Below are 11,781 nucleotides of genomic sequence, written 5' to 3' on the forward strand. Positions count from 1 at the left end.
ACTGCTTTATCCTTCCCACAGACATCTTTGGAGTGTGTGCAAGTCTCTTTTTCAGCTCACTATTGCTCGATACACCTGTTTTTATCTATAGACCCCCTCCGAGTGCCAACAACAAGCTCACAGCCTCTACTTTTGCTCAGAATTTCATATGTTGGACTATAGCAATGCATTCAGTGGACCTTCAGTGTTTCTTGGAGATGTTAATGTCCATTTTGACAACAAGTCTCATCCTAACACAGTGAAAATGTCAGAATTGTTGCACACTTTTCGTCTCGTCATGCAGTCTGTGCTGCAGTCCACATAAAAGAGATCACACCTTGGACTGGGTCATGCACCGACCTGATGACCAATGAGTGCAGGAAGTTGATGTTTGTCAACATCTCATATCTGATCGTTACTGTGTCTTTGTGACGAACGAGGTGGGGAGAAGGGTGGGCCTAACTCTCCCGAGGGCATAAGTGACACGTCTGCTGGTTCGCTCACCCGACTTTCTCACACCCACTCCCCCGCTTATCCGCACGTCTACACGCGTACACACTAGTAATCACACTCACCCGCGTGCGCAAACACAACCGAGGTTATTTTTTACACTTGCTCGTTACACACTGTTGATATACTGAACGTCCCAGCCAAACAACACCTCGTCTGATGATCGTCTTCTTACTCTTCCTGTCACCAAAACAACAAGAACAAAAGCAACAACAAGACCAACAACAAAAACAACAACAACATATGGCCACAGGAGTTTTAGTTATTGTGCAGCCAAACAATGGAGCTCTCTCCCTTTCCATATCCGCCACCTTCTGTAAACATTACTCCTAACACCCTTTCCCATACTGCTAGTACTTTTTCACATCTTCCCCTGCTCGTCTTCCTTTGGCAATATCATGTCACTCCCAGTTCTTTGGTTCCTCTTTGTGTTTTCTGTATTTGTTTTTATTCTTCGTCAGTACTAGTGTCAACAATGTGACCCCAATAGTTGGCCCCAGAACAAAGTAGTCGGCCACCTTCTACTCAGCCTCTCAGGGCAGATAAGTAGTCAGAGGCCTAAGGTCATCTCGTTTTCGTGTTTTAAAAGACAAGACATGGTGTCGAGGTGTGTGCCTAGGAAGTTTTAACGACAGATTTCACTGCCAATAAGTATAACCAAGTACATTCTCTTAAAAATAGTATTCCCGAGATCTGCGAACCTATTTCGCCTTTTGGCAATGAAGGGCACCATGTCTTTTCCTACATAATACTCACAAAACCTCGGATAATGAAAAAAGTAACCTTTAAAAATGCTATTAAAGGCTTGCATCAAGGTTTCATGCTTTTAATATGACCTCTACTTGATGAATGAGTCAGGGTTAGCAGGTGATGAGGACAGTGACCTCAGACTGTGGTAAGAGTTAGACTATATATATTCATTCCACTCTGTTAGTTTAGGGTGGAGGATGAGGACAGTGACCTCAGACTGTGGTATGCCATTGGAGACTACGCTGGCGGAACAAACGTTCAGACGTGGACAGAGATGCGAGGCGCCTCACTGCTGATGCCCGCTACACTGCCCTGTGGCATTCCTCTGTACTTTCTGGTCAAGGCCCAGAACTCTCAGGGACTGGAAACGACTGGAAGCTGTTCTCTCCCTTCTTATGACTGCACCTTCCCTGATGGAAGAATAGACATGGATTACAGGTAGTTTTAAATGTTTTTCATTAGTTTTACCTGATGGAAGAGCAGACATGGATTAAATTACGAACTTGAGACGTTGGTTACGATTTTTTTGTAAATAATGAAGAGCATATTCCCTCGTGAGGTCGCGGTGTTACAGTAATCATCTTCAAGATCAGTGATTTGAGGCAGTGTTCGGACTGACCTTCTGCCTGATGGATCATCCACTTCTCGGGGTTAAAGGGCTTGACTCTCTCGACCTGTGCCGGCTAGAACATTAGCTCCTGCCAGGGTCACCCTTGTCGGAAGGTCCACTTGGGCTAGACAGGCCCATGGGGTGGCCATGAGCGTACGACAGTGCCATGCCGATTGCACTGCTACTGCATACATTAAAGTAAGCAAGGAATGGCTTTTTTTCTCGCTCATACATAGGCATCCATGCATGAAATTACTTCGAACATCGACTAATTTGCATGTGCTGGCTGACCTATGTATATCACATGAATAACTTATATATGAAAAATTTCGTTTTGTTTACACACAACGAGCAAGGAAAATGTCCTTACACTGAATAGTAACTTGTGTACATGATGGTTGAATCGAGTGAAGCCAGTGGTGGAATTGACTGAGGTTTAGTTTATTCCTGGTTACTCCTGGAGGACACTAGGGCATCCGCCATTGTCAATAAAACCAAGTGATATTCTCATGAAGGCAGAACGATATAGTACTACATAATTATAGCTTGTACTACAATTCTCTGACTCTAGCAACATTAGTAAATACAGCGGACTAGTCAACAACAAACAAAATTATGATACTAAATTGAGCTTATACAACAATGCTCCGACTCTAGCAACAGCAGTAATCACAACGGACTCATTAACAACAAAGACAATTATAATACTAGATGGAGCTTACTGCTCCTGACAACAGTAGTAAATACAGAAAACTATTTAACAAGAAACAATGTTTATCGGCCACACTGCCCTCAGCTGTGTCGTTATTTTCTCTTTCTATTTTATATTCAATGTGTATTGGCCCTGTGCAGAGGCACAGTTTGCATCGGTTGTGTCTGGAATCGTCTGACCGTCCTTGTTGGCGATGCTCTCCAGACGTGACGCGATCCTTTTCCAGAATGTTCTCTCCTTGAAGCTGGATTAAGAGTTCCTGCTTGTTGTTGATGAACTGACTGAGGTCCGTGGTCAAACTGAATGTGGGCTGTGGCCGAGTGGACTAAGGGTCGTGCTCCAGTCGACTCGATTGTCTTTGAAGATTCAGTTTTTAAATACTTGATATTTCTGATTCCGTTGTGTGTTGCAGATGTACAAGTCACCCTTCCAGACTAAGTGGCCGGGTGGTGATGTACGAAGACACCACACTGACGACAGATGGCCTGTTACACGCTGTGGGCTACAGTCCAAGCAGCTACGGTCACGAGGTCGCCGACTGGCTTCCTTTCAACGTCTCGCGTGCCACTTCTCATCCAGAAGCACCCGGAGACCTCAGCTTTTTCGACGCTCCTAGAATGGGAAGACTTACTAGCAGACCCGTAATGTCTTTAAAAACCTCTACTGCTCAACATTGTGCATCTGAATGTCTGAAACTTTCCACCTGTGTGTCGTTCACTTACATCCAGCACCTCAGTCAGTGCGAGCTGCAAGAGATGGTGGAAGGAGTCGATGCTAAAAGAGTGTCGGACAGCCGTTGTCTGACATACGAGAGACTGGGGAAGCTGTACACTGGCACCCTGAGGTACGACAACTTGCTGTTAAGTCACGGAACTAAATACTTCATCAACGTTCAGGTGCAGAACACACTGGGCTACCGCGCCACGCTGACGTCACCAGGCACTATGGCGGACTTCACTCCCCCTGAGCCGAGCTTTCTTGGAGAGGTGATTAGAGACAGTCTACACGCGGGAGGATGCAATGTTTCGGTGATTCAGCGTTGTCAAGATGCTGTCAGCGGGAGCCTTAATCACAGGTGGGTAGTAAAGTCTATGGCAAGTATGAAATTCAGCGGATACTAGCTGTCATAACAGCTAATCCTCTTTGACGCTATGTAAGGAATCTCAGTCACCATAAAGTGTAAAACAAACTTTGCCGTCTAGAGGATCTCTTTCTTCAGTTCAAGTCCTAATATTGACAAACAGGCTTATTTTTACTACAGCTGAGATGTTAGCAAGTTTTAATAAAACGCGAGAAAAATCAAACCTGAAAGATAATAATCTATCATAAGCAGAATAAACTAAACTCGTTCTTGTTTCTCAATGGCGATAATACCACAAACGCTAATTCTTCCAGGTAGTTTAAATATACCCTTTGACCTTGTTTTAAGGACTATCATTGATGGGCAAGGAAGCATGGCCGTCTTCAATGGCAACAGGCGAGGTCAGGAAATGCTATTCACGATGGAAAACTTCCAAGTTTCAGGTAATCAGAAACATCAAGAAGTTTCTCTTTAGACAAAGATTATATAAATACGTACGAAAACAAAGAGAAAATAGGCTTGCAAATAGTCTTCTTAGTGTGAGGACTTTTGTTGAAGTGTTCAACAATGATAAGCTTCTGCTTTTCTTGTAAATTTCCAAGTTAACAAATCTGACCTCATTACTATAGCCCATGTCAAAAAGCCCTGAACCTAGTCCTCACCTTTGAACAACAAGTGACTGCCCACGATAGTAGTGACTAGTCTCTTCTCGGAGCTGGTAGTGCACACCTGCTAATGGCGAAAATGCGGGTAGATCTTTACAAACCGCTTGTACAAATAATGTATGCTGTGGACAGATGTGTATACCCTACTTGTAGTGGCAATGTTTCATAGTTCACACTTGATTCAGTCTCTGGGTATAGCAGCATAGCCACTTTCCCAGAACACCACAGCATTCCAGACACATAGCCACAGCTTAGCTGTCAACGATATTTTCGCATTTTTCCAAAGCAGTGATGACTAGTCCTGAAGTAAAGTAGCCAGTTGAATAATAGATAAGTATAAATCTGTCGAAAAATTCTGAAAATATGGAAGACATTGGATTTCTGTAATGTTGCAGCGAACTGGGAGCAGTTCAAAGATGAGGAGTGTGGGATCCATGGCTACACCTGGGCGGTGGGGACAACCATGTGTGGTAGTGACGTCATCAGTTTCAGGGACCCTCATATCAACATCAGCAACCCCGACGACTGGGTGAACACTGGTCTGGCCAAGAATGTTGCTCTGTTGGAGGGCCGATATTTCGTGACTGTGCAGGTACGCCCACAACTGTCAGTTCAGTCATTATTCCGCGACTATGCTTTTCTGTATTATTTGTTTCACGTGCAACTAGGGTTACACATTTACTAAAGTGTAGGAAGTGGGCATAATATAGCAGGTTTTGACTTGGAGTTATTCTACAGCGTTTTGTACTCCTTCAGGTGAATTGTCGCTAAAGATATCGAATTTAATGAGAATTAACAGTGTGCTAATGTCTGACAACTGCAGAGTCAGTATTGGTCTGTTTTTCTTGCAGGGTGTGAGTGATATTGTTCATGGCGGTGACCTGGTCACAACAGTGTGTCACTCCACACCTTTCACCGTAGACACCTCCCCTCCACATCTCAACAGCGTTGACCAAGTTCTCTTCGATGAAGATTTCCGTTTCCTGGTGGTGTACTTCAGTGCCTCTGACAGCATTTCCGGCATCAAGAGTATGGAGCTTGGGCTTGGCAGAACAAAATACGACGTGGAACTCCGTAGATACATGCCTTTGGAGATTCGAGGAACATCTGGTAACACATACCTGGTGGAGGAAGAGTTTGAAACCGCATCGGGCTCACCTGCTTGGATCCGACTGAAGCTAACAAATAACGGTGGGTCTATGGACAAGGGCATACAGAAATCATTGTCTCTCACCAGAAATATGACTTGCCCAGTACATTGTGCTTAACCAGAAACACTACCTTACAGATTCTGTTGCAAATCGCCATTAACCCCGATGTCTTGGAGATGATAAAGACCTTCGGAGAATCTGGCTGGTCAGGCGAGCGTTGATACATGTTTATTCCCTGCTATGGTAGAGCGACTTTCCGTAATGAACATACTTCTTAGAGGTTCTTTTCACAATAGACTTACTTCTCTTGTCGTAACCTGAGACTGCAAAAGTCTGCCCACTAGTGATGTGTCTATATTTTTATAGTGGTCTTTTCTTTTGTTTGTTGATTTAGATGTTTACAAGAACTTTCATGCGGTGAGTAAAGGGGCTGATAGCACCATAGTTTATGCACAGACATAGGTCGCTTTTTGTGGAAGTTTTACGAGACTGTATTCAAGGAAATTATTAAAGAGTCGTAGTTGAGTAAATCTGACCACATTTGTCCAGTTGGACTGTCAGTTACCGGGTATGCGGACACACCCATTCTGATAGACAGCACCCCTCCTGTAGCTGGCCACGTCCACGATGGCCTGGTTCTTGGAAAAGACATCGACTTTCAGGTGAACAGCTCGCAGGTGTGCGCTCACTGGGAGAACTTTGCTGACCCAGAGTCCAGTATTGACAGGTAAACTTAGTCATAACTTACTGGGTTTAACTACTGTCATAAGATTTCGGTGGCCAGTCTAGTTGACAGGTCAATTGAGAAAATAAATCAACTTCAACCTCAGGTTCTCTCTGTTTAGGTTATTGCTTTTTCTATTTTAAAACAATTTGATTAACTTGAAGTTTTTTTTATTAAAGCTGTTAATGGTTTTGATGTTGAAGATGTATGACTGATCAACAGCTTCTTATGGGGAGTTGGCCTGGGCCCTGGCAAGGACGATGTAGTGCGGTTTCAAACCCTCTCCAGCAACACCAAATGGTATTGCTACCCAACATCTCTACTACACAATACCACCTACTTCTGCACCATTGTCGCCTATAACAAGGCCCTGAATCAGAAGTCTGTCAATGCTTCATCCTCTGGAGGTATGTAGTTTTGTTATGCGCAATATATACCTATGTTATTTTGATTTGTTCATCATGGTACTATGTGAGATAGCCTCTAATGTCATCTTGCTATAGATGGTAAGCCATTTGATGAGGTTGGGCTTTTAATAGTTATTCATCAGAACAAGTAAGAACTGACTTATGTACACATAGCACCCTTTACCCTTCTCACGATTTTTCAGTAGGTGTAGAAAAAATGAGAGAAAAAAAGAAGACAGGAAATAAGGAAATATCAGGAAGAGCAGAGCGAGGAAATAGGAGAAAGCAAAAGAAATAGAGGATTTCTTAACTTCTACTGTTTGTCGAGAGTAAAAGAAATATATAATGTTTGTGTTCATACAAATTGTTTAGCATAACGATTCCATACGTTATGCCTGTTGTTACTCATTATACTGTGATATATTTCTAAATTATATTGATACATAATTTTCAAACAATCATAATCAGAGGATGTGTTGTTTCTCCATTCACAAATTATCTGTCTAAATACTGGTGGCCAATACCGCATGTAGTTCTTGTCAGAATGTAGTAGCAAAACACAAGTAATAGCAGCTTCCTTATTAGTTGTTCTCTAACTGAAGCCATTTGAGTGATTGTTTTGTGGCACTTGTCAAGTACAATTTTCTTAAGTATCTTTTCCAAATTCCCATTTTATTTATTAATTCCTGTAGGCAGAGAATTTGAGTCTCTGTAACACGCTTCTCTAGTTTCATTTTAATCTGTAGTTTATTCTGAAATTTACTTCTTTACATAACTCCTCTAATGTATAAAGTTAGCGATTAAGTTCAGAGTTATTGAAACTTTACTTCAAACTTGTGGGCATGTGAAGTAGCTATCATTATTATGAAACAAGTGTATGACATGATAAAAGGCTTATCGCAGGCAATGTCTAAAGCAAATTAGTTTTTTAATCTCCAAATGGGGTAAACAAACGAGTTGGTGTCATATCATTGTGTCAGGGTTAGAGTTAGTGTTGATGAACGAGGTCAGAGCTGATGACTATAAGCGTCAACAGCTGTCATCTTATTATATTTGTGTCGTAGTACTTGTGGATTCTATTATCCGTGTGTTGTAGCACTTGTGGATTTTAGTATCTGTGTGTTGTAGTACTTGGGGATTCTATTATCCATGTGTTGTAGTACTTGTGGACATCACGCTGCCTGTTAGTGGTGTAGTCATGGATGGCCCGGATATACGGGGTGACATCGCCTTCACTTCCAATACAGCTGTTGTCGCCAGTTCTTGGACGAACTTCTCGGATCCAGAAAGTGGAATTGCTTTCTACACTCTAGCTGTGTTTGTCAACAATATCCTCCTCAAAACTTTTTCACCTGTCCTGGGCGAGACTTTCAGGGATTCATCGTTCTCTCTGAAGCACGGTGATTTTGTCTACATTAAGGTGGAGGCCACCAACAGGTCAGTTTTATCACTTGGACCCCTACCTCCGAAGCGAGAGTGATTCGTTTAGCCAGGGCCAAATCGGGAGCTGTGAGAGAGTGTCTTATTTTCGTGGTTACAGTGCGATTCTGAGACCAGTGCACAGATTAAGTGAAGTACCTTACCCCAAGATATCCTTGCCACCGCTTTATAACTATTGTTCCAGCGGTAAAACATCATCTGTGGGGTCTGGACACTGCTTTATAACTTCGGCAAGAAGAAGCTGCTCTATCGGTTCTCCATGTTGCCCCAGGCAACGACCTGCCCTCGCTTCCTAAGGTCCTGGTCTGCACACCTTTCCTGAGTTAGAGATAATTTGTGTAATGACATGCTTACTTGTATCAGTCATCAAAGCTAGAAATAATCTGCGTGCTAGCATGATTACTCACATCAGTCATCAAAGATGAATGATGCTTAATTTCTTTAACGTCCATCCTGAGCCCTTTTTGATTCTCCCTCGTTTTTCTCACAATGTAAGTTTGGCGCTCGAAGATGTAATAGACGACAGGGTTAAGGTTACATGGAAGACTTACAAGCTTTTAAGTTTACAGTGGATGAAATCACAGGCATAGAATATAAATGTACAAATGCACACGCAAAAATCTCTTGAATAACATTCATGAGCTTTTTCCACTGAAACCTAACTAAAAACGTGTTTATTTTAACTTTTTAAGAACATTTAATTCTGAAAATATCTTCAGAGCTGGAGGTAAGGTGTCCGCTTCTTCTGACGGAATGCTAGTGGACCACTCGGCTCCTCAACTGCAGAAGCTCTGGCCGTCGATAGTGGATCGTTTCCAGACTCGCGATGACCTTCTGTACTTCAGCTGGGACTTCACAGATCCTGAATCAGGTATTGCTGAATACCGATGTGCGGTGTATGAAGTGTACCAAGGCCGGAAGACCAAATTGTGGCCAGTGACCTCTGACCTTTATGTCGTACACCTCAATGCTTCATCCCCCACGGAGCAGGAGCTGAAACTGGAACAGATGAAACTACAGAATGGTGCAAAGTACAGTCTCAAGGTCACTGCCATGAACAGAGCGGAAATGGCGGCCTCTGAGGAGACTGGAGGAATCCTAGTGGATGTGACTGCTCCTGACATTCTACAGGTGATTCAATATTTATGTCTATCCTCTATGTAACACTTGACAGGGCAATCAGCTTGTCGTCTCTGTCTCGCCGCTTACATAAAATTCTATTGCTTATTCCTTTCGTTCTTTTCCTGTTCTGTGCATCATTATCCTGTTAGTCTCCACGTCTCCGTCTTTCTCCTACGCTCTCCAAAAATAAATGTTTGAAAGTCTTTGTATCTGATATGTCTACCTGTCTGTCTTGTCTGTTTAGTTCTCCCTGTCTGTCTTTTCAGTGTACTTCTTATTGTTTTGCATTTAACGATCTTTTTCGTCGCCTATCGTTGTTGAATGGTCTGCCGTTTGATCATTGTCATCTTCCATATCTTTATCAAAGTTTTGAAGTCCACTTATCACGTGTATAGTCAAAGTCATTAGTTGAGCTAAATGGTTGACAGCCATTATTTCTAATGACACCACTGCAAGTATAGGGTCTGAAAATTCGTAACATCTGCGCTTCACGACAAATGCAACATACCTTTCCTACAAACTGCACAGAGCGATGTTTTAAGTAACAGTTACCTGTAACCCATTACACTACAGAAATTTACGTTGTCACACAAGTTCCCAATAGTCTACACTTTCGGAGACAAAATAAAACATTTCTATCAGAATTCTATAGAAAACCCATCCTGTGACTGTGTAACATATTTTTCAACATTTCTAGAATAATTCTATTCAATGTAATAATGTTTGTAACTATTTGGTATACTTATTTCGTTAGCGATGATTTAAAAACGACAGCTTCAATGGCACGTGGCTGGTTGTTAGTCCATGATAAAAATGCTAGCCCTGAAAAAGGTACCTCACTTGCCAATTATGTCCCATACCTTTGGTTTTTAAAGGTGGCGGACCAAGTAACCTGAAATTTGACTTGAAATTTTATATTGGTTCCAGTGAAAAGTTTTCGGTCTTTGAGAACTTCAAAGTCAGATTTAGGTATGTATTCACACTTTTTTGTCTTGATCCATCTTCCCATACAGGTTAGGTTAGCACGCATCGATGAAGAAGAAGAAGTTAACGGAAACGGTGAAGTGGAACACGTGGACGGAGAACCATTGGTAGTCACGTGGTCTGCCCACGATGCCGAAAGTGGCATCAATAAGATGAGTGTGTGTGTTTGGGAGGCTGGAACACATGACTGCTTTAGCTCAGCCCTAGAAACCAACAAGAAGACATTTGACAGTTCTGTGGTAGCAAGCACCACATTCACAGGGCTAAGTCTCAACCAGAGTTCAGACGACTTGAAAGTGTTGTACAAAGTCTACGTCATCGTTGTCAACAATGCAGGTGTCGCTTCGTCAGTTCAGACGTCCAGATCTTTTCTCGTGGTCAGAGCCAATGTCCCCGGAGTGGTGCATACTGGGAGGACGATGTTTGAAGGCCACCTTTTTTCCTATGACAAGGCCGCCATTGCAATAACTTTTTCTGGCTTCAGCAGCGACGCGTGCAGCATTGTGGGCTATGAGTGGGCTGTGGGCACTAAGCCATTCTACACAGACGTCCTGCCTTACACTGACTTCGGTCTGGTGGTGGACGACTCGGGACTCGGCTATGCTCAAACAGACATGATGCAGTTTGAAAGCCAAACCTACTTCGCTACAGTGCGAGCCAGGACAGGTCAGGGGTGTCATGAGAGTTACATTGTGTCTTCTTCTGAGGGTTTCACGCTAGACACAACTCCTCCCACAGTCACGTTCCGTAAGGGCGAAGGGCAAATGTCGTCACAGGTGGTGTATCAGACGGTTGATGACAAACTCGCAGTCCTGTGGGAATCAAAGGATCCCAGTGGCATCAACAGCACACGGTTGATTCTAAACTCTAACAGTGGCCTTAACTCTAACCCTCACACTCTGCAGGTTCCTTCAATCACTGACACGTTTGTGGACATTCAGCACAAACTCTCGCTAGGAGAATCTCTCTACATTACGATGTTGACTTCAGACAATGCTGGCAATGAAATGATGACACACCTGCCCCTTGTGACATTTGACAGCACCCCTCCGTCACTGACAGAGCTGACATGCACTGACGTCATTTCCGCATTGTCTCCCCTACTCACTTGCAGATGGCTGTCGATTGAGGAGACTGAGAGTGCCTTGCAGATGGTACACTTCGGTCTGGGCCGCGGCAGGTCATCCCCGGACCTGCTTAACATGACTTCCATTTCTGTCAACAGTCAGCAATGGTCAGTCTATGCGGACTTTGTGATGTCGTCCACACTGAATGAAATGTACGTGTTAGTGATGATGATCAATGGAGCAGGCCTGCAGGCAGAAGTGACATTGAAAGTAACCGTTGACCATACCCCGCCTACTATTGGTTCTGTAATTTTTGTGTCGTCACCTCAACCGGGCTATCATGAGAATGAACAGAAGTGCCAGACATCACAAGATTATATGGAAATTTGTATCAAGACAATCATTGATGATGAGGCCAAAATAGACAGGTATGAACGTAAAATAAATTTCGTATCACGAATGCTGCAGTAAGCAATTATATGAAAAAGAAAGAATAGATAAAATAGCTTTCTCAAATTCTCTATGGCCTACGAAATCTACTTAACCCATAGTTTTGGTTTTTCTGAATCGGTCTTTTAG

General features: G+C 43.0%; 1 protein-coding gene across 1 annotated transcript in view; it reads left to right on the forward strand.

The window, feature by feature from the left end:
* LOC112571455 overlaps positions 1 to 11,781 on the forward strand; it is a 58,059-nt gene that overhangs the window by 45,450 nt on the left and 828 nt on the right. Inside the window, exons 37-46 of the mRNA XM_025250433.1 lie at positions 1,424 to 1,677; positions 2,974 to 3,636; positions 3,991 to 4,085; positions 4,703 to 4,899; positions 5,159 to 5,498; positions 6,008 to 6,185; positions 6,405 to 6,589; positions 7,750 to 8,026; positions 8,749 to 9,160; positions 10,165 to 11,630. Of these exons, the coding sequence (XP_025106218.1) occupies positions 1,424 to 1,677; positions 2,974 to 3,636; positions 3,991 to 4,085; positions 4,703 to 4,899; positions 5,159 to 5,498; positions 6,008 to 6,185; positions 6,405 to 6,589; positions 7,750 to 8,026; positions 8,749 to 9,160; positions 10,165 to 11,630 (4,067 nt within the window). The remainder of the gene's footprint in view (positions 1 to 1,423; positions 1,678 to 2,973; positions 3,637 to 3,990; positions 4,086 to 4,702; positions 4,900 to 5,158; positions 5,499 to 6,007; positions 6,186 to 6,404; positions 6,590 to 7,749; positions 8,027 to 8,748; positions 9,161 to 10,164; positions 11,631 to 11,781) is intronic.

This window comes from Pomacea canaliculata, linkage group LG9, assembly GCF_003073045.1.
Source record: "Pomacea canaliculata isolate SZHN2017 linkage group LG9, ASM307304v1, whole genome shotgun sequence".
Classification (NCBI taxonomy): Eukaryota; Metazoa; Mollusca; class Gastropoda; order Architaenioglossa; family Ampullariidae; genus Pomacea; species Pomacea canaliculata.